General features: G+C 38.8%; 1 protein-coding gene across 1 annotated transcript in view; it reads right to left on the reverse strand.

Annotated features, from left to right (window-relative positions):
* The window catches only part of CERKL (ceramide kinase like), a 127536-nt gene that overhangs the window by 26783 nt on the left and 83775 nt on the right, over positions 1-16978 (reverse strand). Inside the window, exons 4-5 of the mRNA XM_056110409.1 lie at positions 13137-13200; positions 1081-1223 (exon numbers count right to left, since the gene is read on the reverse strand). Of these exons, the coding sequence (XP_055966384.1) occupies positions 1081-1223; positions 13137-13200 (207 nt within the window). The remainder of the gene's footprint in view (positions 1-1080; positions 1224-13136; positions 13201-16978) is intronic.

Raw genomic sequence — 16978 nt, forward strand, 5'->3', positions numbered from 1 at the left:
TTGAAATCAAAATATCAAGTGTTGATCCAAAATGCTTGTGCTTGTGTGTCTGTTTGTGTGTGTGTGCGTGTTTGAGTGTGTAGCATTGTACTATCTTCCAGTTAAAGATGATCAGAAGTTTTCTCTATCTGCTATATCAAGATCTATCTGAATGCTCCTTATCATTTAAATTTTCTGCTTATATGAAAGATTCTATACTAAGTATAGGTGTGTATCTTCTGTTCTTTGTGAATTTAACAATACTAACTACACAGAAATCTATACTAAATGAGTATGACTACCAAGTGGATAAAATTAATTTTTCCAACCACATGTATTATTTTCATGTGGTCCAATAAACTTTACAGCTTTTCTTGTATTGAAATCATGGGTAGTATTTTTAAAAGCTTATCACAAGAATTGAAGGGGGTGAAATAGAATTGGGGAAGGGGAAACTGGGACAGTGATGGAAGGGAACAAACATTCTGGTGGAGGATGAGCAGGAATGTGCTACTGATGGAACTGCATCATTAACAGTATTGCAAACCATGGCACCTAAAATAAAATTTAAAACAATAAAAAATAAATATAAAGAATCACTTTCCTTCACTAATGTTTGCTTAAATAATAATTTTAGAGAAGTGATTCAAATAACATCATAAACTTGTGAGAGATTTTTTTCTTCTTTTCTGGTTTGTGAGAGTTACTATACTTTATCCCACATGAAACTGTGAGCTGTTTGACCACAGAGGTCTCACTTTGAAATATTCTACCGGGGCTGATGATCACCTGATCTTTATTGGAAAGTAGAAGAATAATAATTTCAATAATTGGCTACTTAACCCTCAGTACATACCACATCTTTTAACATAATAACTGCACTAAAGAAAGTGTTACCTTTCTTTTACACATTAGCAAAAGGAGAATCAGAGATAAAATCATTTAATTAAAATGCCTTATCTGCTAAAGATGCTATGTTTGTCTCTTTCAGATTCAAAGTCTATGCATTCAACTTAGTTTTTCACTGTCTGGTTTAGGATGGAAGAAAGGGAAAGCAAGGAAGAGAGATTGCATTGTACAGATCCATGGCTACTCTCTTGCCTGCTGGTATTATGCCTAGTGGAAGCTGTGCTTGCACAGGAGTCAGGATGCTGTCTGCTTCCATCCCTGCATTTCTCTGGGCTCGAAGAAGCAAAGCATGGGCTACTTCACTGGCAGACCCATCACCACCAACACAGACAACACTGAAATAAAAGAAATAAAGCTTAAAATGCAAAACTTTTAAACAAGTTATAATTCATGCACTTAAGCCTTCAAAGTAGTAATCTTGTAAGTATCATGTATATGATTACTCACACATAGACCTTCAAAGAATGTAGTAGTAGATCAATGGCTAAAATAAACATAAATGCATCAGTAAAGTTTGTTTTACAAATACATACAAAGATGACAACCCAGAAATAAGAATTTTAATAAATTTAATGGCATTAAAAGCATCTGAATGGGGCTAGAGAAAGGTGCAGTGGTTAGAGCACTTGCCTTGCACATGGCCAACCTAGGATGGATCTCTGAAATCACATATATTTCTTGAGAACTGTCAGGAGTAATTCCTGAGCACATAGCCAGGAGTTATTCCTGAGCATTGTCAGGTATGGTCCCAAAACAAAAAATCCAAACACATAAATTCACACCTAATTTGTATCTGTTCTATTAATATACAAAGCACATTGTCATTTCATTTATGTATATAATAGTCAAGTCTAATTAATTTAACTAATTCAAAATAAAGTCATAAAATCATAGTGCTGAAAAATACATATCAATAAAAATTAAGTAATATATGAAGCTATGTCCAGTACTGCTAATTATCATTAATATATGAATCTAGTACTTACAAACCTGACCTGGTTTTCATCTCCTAGAAATGCTGCTATATGGCATTTTAAATATTAGTGTTCCTTCCCTTTGAACTTAGTTTATAGTGATAATTTATTTAAAATCTCATCATAAATTGGCTATAGAGAGTGAAAGCAGGAATTTGTGAAAGAATGCAAAGATATCAGAATGTTTTTTATATGTCATTTGACTGCTTCCACCAATCCCAGTGACCCTGGGATCACACCCAGAAGACCCATCCTGCCAGTAACAGATAAATACCTCATCGGTCAACCTCCACTACCTCCACTACTCAGCTGCCGCCACGCTCCAGGCCGCTTTCCGGATGCTCTGGCTGAGCCTCACGCATCAGTGAAGCCCCACAGAACCAGGTAAGCAGAACTTTGTGACTTGGAACTCCAGGCTCAATGGGACCCAGAAACAGAGATTCTCTGCCTGCTTCCATCAATCTTCAGTGACCCAGGGATCACACCCAGAAGACCCACACTGCCGGTGTCAAATAAATACCTCATCAGCTGACCTCCACTACCTCTACTACCCAGCCGCTGCCACGCTCCAAGCCGCTTTCCAGACCGTGTGACAAATCTTAAGACACTTAAAACCCATTTTCCATAACTACCACACCATATTTGATGGGGTTGAAATATAGAGTGAACCATGGGAACATCTGTAAGGGCAATTAGAAGCCACCCTAAAAGCCTCTGTCCCTCTTGGAGAGCCCCACGAGCTACCGAGAGTGTCCCGCCCGCAAGGCAGAGACTGGCAGCTACCCGTGGCATATTCGATATGCCAAAAACAGTAAAAACAATGGGCCTCATTCCCCTAACCATGAAAGGGCCCCCAAAACAGCAGTGTTAAGAAGGATGAGCAAGGAGAAGCTGATAAAATCTCAGGGCAGAACTAGACTGCCAAAATGAAGAATGACTAAAATGACTGTACTTTCAAGGCATGTTTGCTGGCATCAGAAGCATCCATTGAGGACCTGATGGTGCAAATGCAGAAGATCAAGTATGACGTCATTGGTCTGACCAAGATGTGAGGGCATAAATTACATCACGCCATTTTCGACACTGGAGAAGAATTTTCCTTGGAGCATGTGACAGAAAAGGCATCGATGATGTTGGTGTCCTTGTCAACACGAACTTGGCCATGACCATTGATTCATTCGAATGCCTAACAACCCAAATAAGATGATTATGCTTGAATAGATGTGGCTCACTGCTGGCAGTTTCTATCTTAATCGTCTATGCACCAACATCCAACTACGATGAAGAAGAAATGGAGAAGTTCTACATGGAGCTGGAAAAGTTCTATTCAGACCACACCTTCTACAAGATCATTGTCATTGATTTTAATGCCAAGACATCCTGATGGATCTATAACATCTTCTAGAAGGGCAAAGGAGAAGATTATCCACGACTTTTACTCGGATCTCTTTGATAGCCATATCCACCTGCCCACATACCAAATTCCGCAGGATGGATATTTCATTCCCAACATTCTCCCTTCTGAAATCTGACATGCCATTTCATCGGTAAAGAAGCAAACACCACCCAGTCAAGACAAGCAGAACTGCAGCAGCTAAAAACCTCCAGAACCCAGACACAGCCATGCTCAAGGCTGCTCTCCACATGCTTGGCCACCTCTCCCTTCTTGTACAACAGGACGGTCCTGCTGGTTTTCCATTGGGACGGAACCTTGCGTTCAGACAGGTAGCAGATTCTTCAGGTGTTTGCGTCTGACCTTGTCTGCTTGGGGCAGGGAGGGAAACTCAACCTGCTCCCCTCCGAGGTGTTCCGGTGAAGATAGCCTGGTGCAGGGTCAAGACATTCTGCAGCGCTCAATTCTGGGACTTTAGTTTATAGAAGACACAGACCTGGACTTTGTGATGAGTGTACTAATTTGCAAATATGCTGAACTCAACAACATTTGAACTATAATCAGCACAAATTACTGGTTCCATAAGTTTGGGAAGCTCCAGAGGTTGGTGAATCAGAAGCCAAGGGCACCTTTTTCATTAACTTCCTCCATCTCCTGTCAGCCTCCCAGCCTCTGCAAGTAGTTTAAGCTCAACCCAATGTCTCCACAAAGCCTGAGGCATCCAGATTTACCAAATGAGAAACGACTCCAGGCACAAGGTATATGTGTCCCAAGTCACTTTTGGTCTAAGGCGTTATTTTATGGCTGAACCAATTCCGGAGCGATAGCACAGCGGAAGGGCGTTTGCCTTGCAAGCCACCAGCCCGACCGAGCCGGGATCAATTCCTCCGCCCTAGGAGAGTCCGGCAAAATACCGAGTATTTCGCCAGCATGGCAAAACCTGGCAAGCTACCCGTGCGGTATTCAGTATGCCAAACACAGTAACAACAAGTCTCACAATGGAGACATTACTGGGCCCGCTCCAGCAAATCGATGAACAGCGGGAGGACAGTGCTACAGTGCTACAATTTTGAAAGCCACTTAGTCGGAGAAAAATGTTTTTCTCTACTGAGGGTGAAATTTATGTAAGATAATATGTTTACTCTTTTTTTATTAAGTCATCAGAATTATATGAGGTAGGCATTACCTTTGTCTTTTCAATAGGGAATCCAGTGTTGGACTGAATCTTCTCTATGTGATTTCAAAGATGTCTAAACATTTTGTGAAGTTAATTTGAATTCCCAGACTTCAGCCAGTCTACCAGCTGAGTAGTGTGTGACTTAAAAGGACTATATAAAGTCATTCAACAAAGCACCTAAATTAACACCTAAGAGCTTGACTGGCTCCACAGGATTATAACCTTTGTCCCCTAGAATATTACATCCAATTATAATATCCTTTACATGTTAACTGACTGCTGAAATTAGTAGAGATGGCATTTTTATGAACATAATCTACTGCTAAAGCCTTTGAAATTCTGTCATGACACAATCTGTGTTAAATGTTTTGGAACTGTAACAAATGATGATAATTATAAAAATAAAGTAACAATTTAGTGAATAATTACTTTGTACCAGACACTGTTCTCAGTACTTGCCGAGGATTAACTTATATAATTTGAGTAGTGATTGTATGCAAAAGACACTATTACTCTCAGTTTATAGAGTAAGATACTATGACATAGAAGATTAATGGTTCAGAGGCCTTACACAGTGAGTGATGGGATTTAAATAAGACAATTTGTCCTTAGAGACATCACTATTCTTCATTAGATGTGCCTTTCATATATATGTGATATAATGAAAATAACCTCATGAGAATTTTATTTCTCTGAAGATCAGCCTATAGTAGAAGCAATGTAGTAGTAAATTAGAAAGAAATATATTTAGTTACTTTGATAACTGCAAAATTATTAATATCATCTTCAGGTATTACCTGTCTAGAGAATATACTTATACAAGCATATTTCATTTCACTGTATAAACATCACAGATTTTATGCCAAATTTTAATTACAAAAAAGTGCACATGTCCATAATTTTTTTTAAGAGTTACTGGTATTACTTAACATAAAGTGTGCTAATTATGTGGTGGTGATGATTATGTAGCAAAAAAAACAGTATAACAAACAACAGTCTGAATACTAAACAGCAAAAAAAAATCAATTTTTATAATGAGTCAATTAAACCACATTGAATAGCAACTCTAAAACATAAAACTTTGAGCAACTATCTTTACATGTGTCAATCTTTGTGATTTAAGAATAAACTTTTGCTATGACTACAAGCAGAATGATTGTCACTAAAGCGCTAAAACTGGGGGTCAATACATTATTTATCTTTATGGAAAGTGAGAATACACTTTTAAATAGTTATTTATGTATTTTTCCATCAACCAGTTTTATCTTTGAAATGTTAAATACTATAAATTTTCATTTTGTTTTGTGTTTTGAAGAGATAACTTTTTTAAACATACTTAATCATAGTGATAAAATGTCAATGTAAATCAAATAACATTTGACTAAATTGTTGTTAATTGTTGTTAATCTAGCTAATGGTAAGCTTAACCAAAGAAGAAAAATAAGTTACAATTCAACAAATTCAAATTTAAAGATTGAAACAAGTCACAAAGTATTAGATATACTTATATTTGAACTGGGCTGGAGCGATAACACATTGGGTAGGGCGTTTGCCTTGCACGAGACTGACCTGGGTTTGATTCCTCCATCCCTCTGAGAGAGCCTGGCAAGCTATTGAGAGTATCCCGCCCACATAGCAGAGCCTGGCAAGCTCCCGATGCCAAAAACAGTAACAAGTCTCACAATGGAGACAATACTTGTGCCCACTCAAGCAAATCGATGAACAACAGGAGGACAATGCTACAGTGTTATATTTGAACTAGATCTACAAATCGCTTAACTATATAGTCACACTCCTAAATTTAGCTAATTATGTACCTTACACGTCTTTTCTTTGTCTTCAATAGACCTTCCTATTCATTCCTAATATAAGTAAGAAGCAACATAGAAACATTAATAAGTTTAGCAATGAGTCTTCGGTTGTTTGCTGGGTGGAGTTGCATACTAGCTGTCATTAGTACTGAAATACTGCTCCTATTGGTGTTAAAATATGAATTAAGGGTCAGAGAGGTAGCAGAGCAGGTAGAGTGTATGTTTGTGCACTTCCAAGCCAGGTTCATTGCCTGGCACCACAAAGGGTCCTGCAAGCCCCACCAGGAGTTGTCGCTGAGCACAGAGTCAGGAGAAAGCCCTGAGCACCATCAGTTGTGGGTGGCCTCCCTCAAGAAAAATATGAGTTAAATGTCCCAAATATATTTATCCAATAATTCTGATTTACAAAATAATAACCCATCATTCTTGTATTCTAACTTCTCTGATCTGTTCCTTAAAAAACATTTTGGCGACAAAGACAGTCTACAGAATGGGAAAGGATATTCGCCAAATACACATCTGACAAGGGGTTGATATCAAGGATATACAAAGTACTGGTTGAACTCCACAAGAAAAAACATCCAACCCCATCAAAAAATGGGACGAGGAAATGAACAGAACTTTCTCAAAGCCCATTTTCCACCACCAAGGGTCCCAGTATCCTTCCCACCCACCCCCATCCCACCCCCCATTCCACCCTGCCTCTGTGGCAGGGCATTCCCTTTTGTTCTCTCTCCTTTTGGGTGTTATGGTTTGCAAAATAGGCATTGAGTGGCAATCATATTTGGTTTATAGTCTACTTTCAGCATGCTTCTCCCATCCTGAGAGGATCCTCTCAACACCCTTTAGTTGGTGCTCCCTTCTCTAACATTTTATTAAGATAGTTATTCCAAATGCCTTATTAGCTTCTAATGAAAAACTGAGTCCATGAAAATAAATGAGCAATTTAAAAGACTTTAGAACACATGACTTTCAACAGGAAAATGTAATTATTATAAGTCCTAAATAAATCAACATGCTGTAGATTTTAGGACTTGTTAAACTACTAGATACATGATGTGCTTACATAATGGTTAGCAAACCATTTGGTTTTTAAATATATAGTAATAATAAAAGAATCTACATGTACGTTTGGAGCCAGGCTGCAAAATAATAGCACTGTAGCACTGTAGCACTGTCCTCCCATTGTTCATCAATTTGCTTGAGCGGGCACCAGTAATGTCTCCATTGTGATACTTGTTGCTGTTTTTGGCATATCAAATACACTACAGGGAGCTTGCCAGGCACTGCTGTGTGGGCAGGATACTCTCAGTAGCTTGCTGGGCTCTCCAAGAGGGATGAAGAAATCGAACCCGGGTCGGCCAAGTGCAAGGCAAATACCCTACCCACTGTGCTATTGCTCCAGTGCAGCATAAAATAATAAGTAATATAATACATCCATGTATAATTTGTGAAAAGAGGAAAGCATATAAGATTAACTGACATGTTTTGAATTAGTATAAAAATGTAGTCCCCAAGCATATTAGAAATATACTTTATTTTATTTTTTGCTTTTTTGGGGTCACATCAGTGATACTCAGGGTTACTCCTGGTTCTGCACTCAGGGATTATTTCTGGAAGGTCTTGGGGGACCATATGGGATGCCAGGGATCAAACCTGGGTTAGCTGCATGCAAGGCAAACACCATACTCACTGTACTATTGCTCTGGCACATAGAAATGTACACTTTTAATGCTAAATTATAACCAAGAAACTATTTTCATATTCCAAATGAGTGCTCAACAATTTCTTCAACTTACAGAGTATTCTTGCTTGCTCTGTCGTGGGGGAAAAAAAAGGAAAAGAAAAGAAGTACCAGATTACAATTCACTATCCAGAATTTTATGGCTAAAACTTGAAGAATTTCTGCCAAAGTAAAAACTCATGTAAAGTAATAATTAAGCATGTCATGTAAAGACATAGATAAGTATTACTATAATGCACTTGAACAACAGTTATACGAAGTTTTTCCTGATCCTTTCCAAAGTATGATTACCAACAGAAAACATTTATAGGTATTATATTTAATTAAACTCTTCATAGTGCTGATGGGAAAGGTGGGGCCTAATACCTATATGTGTAATTTTCATTACGTTTATATCATTATTTGAGGCAAGAAATTTTTTGCAATGCAATGCAATGCAGCCACCTTTATAGACTCACAATTCACGTTTCAGGATAATGTGGCCTACTAAAGTAAGAGGCATGATTCCCCCAAGTAAATTTGGGGTGGGGGCTGACCCACACCCTGAAGATTGGACCAGGGGCAGTTTATATATAAAGCAACAGACTTAATTCAGATCTCTGGGTCTTATTTTCTTAAATTGTGAGCTTGTATCACTTGTATCAATTGTCAGTCTATTGATCTTTGATTTGCTCGAGTGGGCACCAGTAATGTCTCCATTTATTCCTCTGGCATGCTAGTTTAGGCCAAAGCCATCAGCTTACTCCAGGAACACGAAGAGCCTCAAACCCTTTGTTCAGGGTTTTGATGAAGAAGTCTGATGATTTCATAGGTGGGCAGCCACGCTTCCTTTTGACGTCCCCTGGAATCCAGGTGATAACAGCTCTAGTCCAGTGGTCGTCACTAAATTGCATAATGTGTCTGGCCCATCTGATTTTCGATGCCTTGGCAAACGAGACAGTATCCCAGATTCTTGATCATCGAAAGAGGTCAGAATTCTAGATTCCTTCTCTCACTTGAATGAAATGTGATATTCCAAGCATAGCTCTTTTGATTCCTCTTTGGGATACCCAAACATCATTCTCATCCTGTTTTCATAGGACCCAGGTCTCTGAGGCGTATGTTAGTGCAGGAAGAACAGTAGAGTCAAAAAGATGTGTCCGGAGGCAGTGGTTCTTTGTCCTCTTAACAACTTCTTCAACGCTCTTGAAGGCATTCCACGCCACTCTCTTCCTCATGTGCAGCTCTGCCACCAAGTCGTTCTCATGTTGAGTTCTCGATTCAAGTACACATAGCTGCTGCATTCAGAAATGTTCATTCCATTGAGAAAAAAATGGAACATCAGGGACTAGCTCATTTTTCATGAACATAGTCTTGGTGAGATTCAGCTGCAGTTTGACCTTTTCACACTCACGGTTGAAGTTGGTCAGCATTTGTGCCGCTTGGCTAATGTTTGATGTTATTAGAATGATGTCATCAGGGAAGTGAAGGTGGTGTAGTTACCGACCGTCTATCTTCACTCCCATTTCTTCCTATTCCAGTCATCACATGATGTTCTCAAGGGTGGCACTGAAGAGTTCTCTTTACGTCAATGATCACTTCCTTGTAGAATGGTGAGATCCTGGTGATGAATCTGTAATACAGCTCATGGGGGATCTTGATGTACTGAGTTTGAATGCACTGTTCGGCTAGGGCTTCAGTAACTGCTTCAGTCTCAACAGAATCAAAGGCCTTCTTTAAATCGATGAACATTAGATCAAGTGGCATCTTGAACTCTTGAGAAACCTCAATGAGCGTGGTCACCATGTAGATATGGTCAATCATGCTGAATCCTTTTCAGAACCCGGCTTGTTGGCAGGGTTGTCCTTTGTCTAGTGTTCTGCCTATTATGTTCAGGATGACTCAAGTGAACACTTGTAGAAGACTGACAACAGGCAGATCAGGTGATAGTTGCCAATGTCGTGGATGTCTACTTTATTGTACAACAGTATGGTGCTGCTGGTTTTCCATTGGGACAGAAACTTGCATTCAGACAGGTAAGTGTGAAGAGCCGAGCCAGTGTATTGACAAGTACTGGTAGCAGATTCTTCAGGTGTTCAGGTCTGACCTTGTCTGGACTGGTGCTGTATGCTTCTTTACCGATGAAATGGCATGTTGGATTTTGGAAGGTAGAACACTGGGAATGACATATCTATCCTGTGGAATTTCGTATGTGGGCAGGTGGACGTGGCTGTCAAAGATATGATGTGTCGGCCATGGGACACATCATAAAACACTTGATACCCATAATTACTGCACCATATTTGATGGGGTTGAAATATGGTGTGAACCATAGGAACGCCTAAAGGGTGATTATAGACACCCTAAAAGCCTCCATCCCTCTCGGAGAGCCCAGCAAGCTACCAAGAGTGTCCCGCCCACAAGCCAGAGCCTGGCAAGCTACCCATGGCATATTCCATAAACCAAAAACAGTAAAAACATGGGCCTCATTCCCCTGACCCTGAGAGGCCCCAATATGGCAGCATTAAGATGGATGAGCAAGGAGAAGCTGATAAAATCTCTGGGCTGAACTAGAGTGCTAAAACTAAGAAGGACTAAAATGACTGTCTGTACTTTCAATGCATGTATGCTGGCATGGAAGCAGCCATCGAGGAACTGATGGTGCAAGTGCCGAAGATCAAGTATGACATCATTGGTCTGATCGAGATGAGAAGGCATCAATCACATCGTGCCATTTTCGACACTGGAGAAGAACTGTCTCTTGGAACATGCTGGTTTCGGTATCCTTGTCAACACAAACTTGGCCATGACCATTGATTCATTCGAATGCCTAACAATCCGAATAGTATGATTATGCTTGAATAGATGTGGCTCACTGCCGGCAGTTTCTATCTTCGTTGTCTACTCACCAACATCCAACTACGAAGAAGAAGAAATTGAGAAGTTCTACATGAAGCTGGAGAAGTTCTATAAAGAAGACCACACCTTCTACAAATCATTGTCGGTGATTGTAATGCCAAGATAGGACCAAGAAGGTCACCCAAAGAATGCCACATTGGGACCGATGGCCTAGAGTGGAACAAACAGGATGAGAGACTGTCTGAGTTCATCATGTCGACCAAGACCATTCATGGTAACTCACAGTTCCAGAAGGCTGAATCTAAACGCTGGACATGGTAGTCTCCCGGTGGACTGTTCCACAACAAAATTGACCACATCATATTCAATCGACAGTTTTGCCTGACCAATGTCACTGTTGTCCCAAAATTCCTAACGGGATCAGGCCACCATTTCCTTCATGCAAAATTCTACTTCACAGAGTGGGGAGAAAGGACTGCAAAGTTTAAGAAGAGAACTCCCAGAATGACCACCAACTGGGAGCTCTTTGGCACTATTGTGGCGATGTGGGAAGATGCCACCATTGACATTGATGAGGAATATGATAGAATGGTTCAACACTTCCATGACTGTGCGAGGAATGCCAAGAATGGGAAAGCCACAAACAGACGCCTGTCTTCAGAAACTCTTGAGCTCATTAGCCCAATGTGGTTTGGCATGAGCCTCAGACAATCACAAGCTAACATCTGAGCTCGCAAAGCTCTGTAGAGAATCAATAAAGGAAGACCTCAAAGAGAGAAGAGCAGCAGTGTTGGCCGATGTGGCAGAAGCAGGGAAAAGTATTCGCAACACTCACCTGTCCTTCTCCAACTACAAGACCAAGATGACTGCCCTCCGACATCCTGATGGATCTAACACATCTTTTAGAAGGGCAATGGAGAAGATTAACCACAACTTCTACTCAGAAATTGTGAGATAATTTCATAAGTTTAGGCTACTAATCAATCAGTCTTAGTATAAAACTCTGGTCTAGTATTCTACCTCATATTCTTTATCTTCAATGTTTATATAATATTACCATCTACAATTATTATCTCAACTAAATTTCTTCTCAGGAAACGTGTAAAAATGTCACTTACTAACATTCTTCTTCTACTAGCAATGTATTTTCTCACCAAAAAGTACCAAGCATTTTGGGCTAGAGCAATAGCACAGTGGGTAGGGCGTTTGCCTTGCACATGACCAGCCCAGGTTCAATTCCCAGCATCCCATATGGTCCCCCGAGCACCGCCAGGAGTGATTCCTGAGTGCATGAGCCAGGAGTAACCCCTGTGCATTGCCGGGTGTGACCCCCCCCAAAAAAATAGAAAAAAAAACAAGCATTTCTAAAAGCAAACCCAGGCAATGTTCTGATTTTATCTTTTTGCTGCTGATTTCTGTTTGTTTGTTATTTATTTATTTGTTTCCCAAATGTGTCATTTTTCTCCTCAAAAGCTTCCACTTGTGCTTTGGGAAAAATAAAGTCTTTCACTTAAGATGAAAGATTTAACTGCTCTTCCTGATATTGAGTCTTTTGTTGTCCTTTGCCCATCACCACCCAGCAAACTAATTTACTGTCTACCTTTTATGAATTTGAAACAGGACCAGAGAGATGGCTTGAGGAGCAGAGCACATGCCTACTTGAAAGTACAGCACTAGAGAGCTTAGACCCAAAGCCACAGCCAAGAAACCACATCAGGTGTGGTTGGCTTAATTTTTTTCCCATTTGGTATTAATGCATGCCACTCATTTGCATGCCAGCAAAGAATATCACTACACACTCCAAACAACGTATAACTACCAAATTTATAAAAAAAATAATTAAAATTAGCATTTTCTATTCATTTAGAAAATAAGATATTTTTAAATAAAATATTTACCCTCAATCACAGCCAAATTAGTCAGTGGATAACTATTAACCCTGTCAATAAATATGCAAAAGAGAATAATAGTAGACAGTTATGCCATATGACCAATCTAGTATTTTTCCATAAATGCTTTATTTGATGCTCCTTTGTTATAGCCAAAAATTATGAGCTATAGATGCAAATATATGCACATTAGGTAAGTACAAGGTGATACACTGTGATTTGCCTTAGTCTTCTCATTTTGCTTTCTTATACCAGGTTTTATTAGGCGAATGGCCCTGGCATACCATCATCATATCACTGTTACACAGATACAAAACACAAACCTAATACACATCAGCCATTTAAAACTATATTAAAACTAAAGGTGACTGAAACCATATGTAACAAGATATATGACACATATAGATTCAATACATACTTACCCATCAAATCCCTGGAGTTCACATTCCTTTAGCAGTGACAGAGCATGCCCTTCGTATTCTGTAACTATTGAAAAAGACACACAAAGTTGAAGTTTCAAACAACAATCTACCCTTTTAAACTTGATTTGGCAAAACTGTACAATAAACATATGGTCAGGTCATAAAACAACATTGATTTTTGAATATTCATACTGTAATAATGGAAAAGAGGATTAAATGTTAGTTGCCTGATGTGCTTTATAGCTTTATGTAAAAGAGGGCCATACATTTGCTCCTACTACATAAGTCATTTGGGGATATCCCACACAGTGCAGTTAGATAATTTATCACGGTGCTTGTCTATTTGAAATTTCCTAAATAAGACACATTTCCTTTAAATCAGTAACCTAAGCACAGCAGTATTTTGAAAATAAGGCATATTAGTTGGCATCAAACAGTTGATGTTAAATTGCTTTGGCAACCTTACATGAATAAATTAGTTGAAAGGTTAGTGTAAGATTTACATACTAGAAGAATGTGTATGTGGAACTGCTAGACTAAAAAGAGGAGGAGTTGAATGTAAGTCTAGGAAAGAAAGCCAACACCAATGATAACTGACCCATAGCCAAGGAGGAGGGTGGCACACAGGCCCACCGGAGCCTGGAGCCTCCAAGGAAATGAATCTGTCACTCCCTATTGCAGTCTCTACAGTTAGGATGCCCTATGCAGAATTACAAGTGCCAATGGAGACAGGATCAACTGGCACACTGCAGATGGCATAGCACATCCCAACCACATTTAGCATTTTCTTGGGCAACTCTGCCAGAAGAGACAACCCAGCTGTATACACCCATCAAAAATTTCTACTGACTGACATGACATTGCTGATAGATTTTTTGTGTAAGAAGGTGCAACATTATATGCAAAATTACATTAATCTTTCATGCCTGTCTGTCCCTGGTGCCAGAATGATTCAAGCTTTTCTACAGTGTTTCTAGATATTGTTAAATATTCTTAGTATTTGGTGTCTGAGAGAATCATTTCATAGACAGGAGTTTGACATTGTAACTCTCCCATAACTTATTTAAACTCCATTAACATTCACGTGAATAAAGCACCACTCTAACACTAATCAAAAGCTATAAAAAATAAAATTAAAATATTAATTACTTGAAAGGTTAAGTTATCAAATTGTGTGTTGATCATTAATAAAATCAAGTGAAAGCTATCTGCAAATGAAAATAATAAAAAGTCTTATAAGCATGAAAATAATTGAGAATATTATAAAAATAATATTCTTAGATAATTTATCAGGTTCTGCTTCACCAATGCGCACTTTGGTAAAGTTTTTCAAATTCAATATAAAATAATTTTTATAATGTTACACATGATTCCTATTTTTATTTTGTTAAACTTTGAAATAAACTATTCTTTCTTTGATACTGAATGTGAAATTTGGCTGTCCAATGATATAAACTTTCTAAGAACAACAACTTTCAACGATACTATAAACATTAAATCAAATCACTGATAGATAAGGAACACAGAAAAGAAAGGAAGGAGGGAGCAAAGGTAGGTGTGGCCCAAAAACAGGAAAGGAAGGGAGGGAGGGAGGGAGGATAAAAGGGAGAAGGGGAGGAGGGAGGGAGAAAAAGAGAGAAAGAAAAAAAGAAACCTGACAACATCACATTAGTAGAATGAATGAAGTGAAGTTCTTGACCTCAGGGAGTTCACTTTTTGAAGATTATGCACTATTTTTTAAAAAATAGAGTGTACAATATAAAGAAGCAATGTGATTATACAGAGAAATAATACAGGGTTAGTAATAAAGACTAATCTATGTGATAGAGAAGCAGTATAGAAGGTAAGCTGTTTTATTTAGATATAATAGAAGGGAGCACTGTAGCACCGTCCTCCCATTGTTCGTCGATTTGCTCGAGCGGGCCCAGTAACGTCTCCATTGTGAGACTTGGTGTTACTGTGTTTGGCATATCGAATAACTCACGGGTAGCTTGCCAGGCTTTGCAAGGTGGGAGAGATACTCTTGGTAGCTTGCCAGGCTCTCTGAGAGGGGCAGAGGAATTGAACCCAGGTCGGCCGGGCTGGCCTGGCCTCGTGCAAGGCAAATGCCCTATCACTGTGATAAAAATATATATATATACTGGAGGATCCAGAATCAGAAAGAGGCATATTTTCATCATCTCTGAGAGGGGCAGAGGAATCGAACCCGGTCGGCCAGGCCAGCCTGGCCTCGTGCAAGGCAAATGCCCTATCACTGTGATAAAAAAAAAAAAAATATATATATATATATATATAGGAGGATCTAGAATCAGAAAGAGACATATTTTTGTCATCACACCTGAGTCTGTGAGATAGTATGATGGGTAAGGTTTTGCGCCCAGCCCACCTGGATTCTGTCCCCTGCTGTGACACTGCCAGGAATGATCCCTGAGCACAGATCCAGGAGTAAGCCCTGAGCACAGCAGAGATGAATAAAAAAATTTTAAAAAATTAAAAAATAAACAAAATCCAATTATAAATTATCCCCTAAAATTAACAACTAGAGTTTCAGATTTCAAATGTCGTTAGCCTCTGGGCAGGAGCAATAGCATAGCGGGTAGGGCCTATGCCTTGCTCATGCCTGAACCAGGTTAGATTTCCAGCATCCCATATGGTCCCCCGACCACCACCAGGAGTAATTCCAGAGTGCATGAGCCAGGAGCAACCCCTGTGCAATGCCGGGTGTGACCCAAAAAGCAAAAAATAAATAAATAAATAAATCAAGAAATCAAATGTCATTAACCTCTTCCTTCATCTCTTCATTTTCTGCTTTGCTATTTCCCCTTATTTTTGCTTCTTTGATTGTTTTTTAGATCACAACAGGATATGCTGAGTCTGTTCTCCAGGGTGACCACTTCTGGTATTCAGAGGACCACATGAGTACTGGAGATCAAATCAGGGTTGGTTGAAGCAGCCACATGTAAGGTTAGCACTTTACCTTCTGTACTGTTAGCTAGCCCACTGTTCCACATTTTTATATGAGCTTTTCTTTTAAATAAAATATAAATTATATCTTGTTAGCATATAAATTTGTGAAACTGAAATGTACAGCATTTAGCCATAATTTCCTTTTTTAGTTTTTGGGTCACATCCAGCAATGGTTTGGGGTCAATCCTGGCTCTGTACTCAGTAATTACACCTGGTGGTGCTCAGGGAACCATATGGGATGCTGGAGATCAAACCTTTCACGTGCCATACTCACTATCTCTTCAGCCTCAACATTTAGCCATACTATTTTGTCACTAGGTAATATGTAAGAGAGTTTCAGATACTTCACATTATTCAAATTGCAAAACTACTCTATAAGATAGAAAGATGCTAAAATTTTCAAGTATTCACATCTTTAGTCCATAAAAATAGAAAATATTTTATGTAAATATTTATTAAACACATATATTTGTATATACACACACATACATACACACACTTTAAAATTTTTTTACAAGCAAAAATGCAATTTTACAAATTTGCCTGTAGGAGGAGTATTGGGCAGCTAATTATTAGTCATTCTGTACAAATAGATTCCAAATTTTTTTCTGTAGTATTCTAATTTTATTTTAATCTAGATATAATACCCAGTAACATTTATAAATTTAGAATAAAATCTATATAATATATTTTTTCTACATGACAATTGCTTTAAGAAGAAAATTATTTTTTGATCTGCCTTACTTCAGGCCTTACATATATCTTCTATCCTTCCTCTCTTTCTAATCTTTATCTGGCTGTCAGAACCATCTTTGCTAAATCATGTTACATTACTACAATAAAAAAAATTTACACTGCTGAAGGGAAGGTCACAC

The sequence above is a fragment of the Sorex fumeus genome, unplaced genomic scaffold (genome assembly GCF_029834395.1).
Source record: "Sorex fumeus unplaced genomic scaffold, SorFum_2.1 ptg000009l, whole genome shotgun sequence".
In the NCBI taxonomy this organism is placed as follows: Eukaryota; Metazoa; Chordata; class Mammalia; order Eulipotyphla; family Soricidae; genus Sorex; species Sorex fumeus.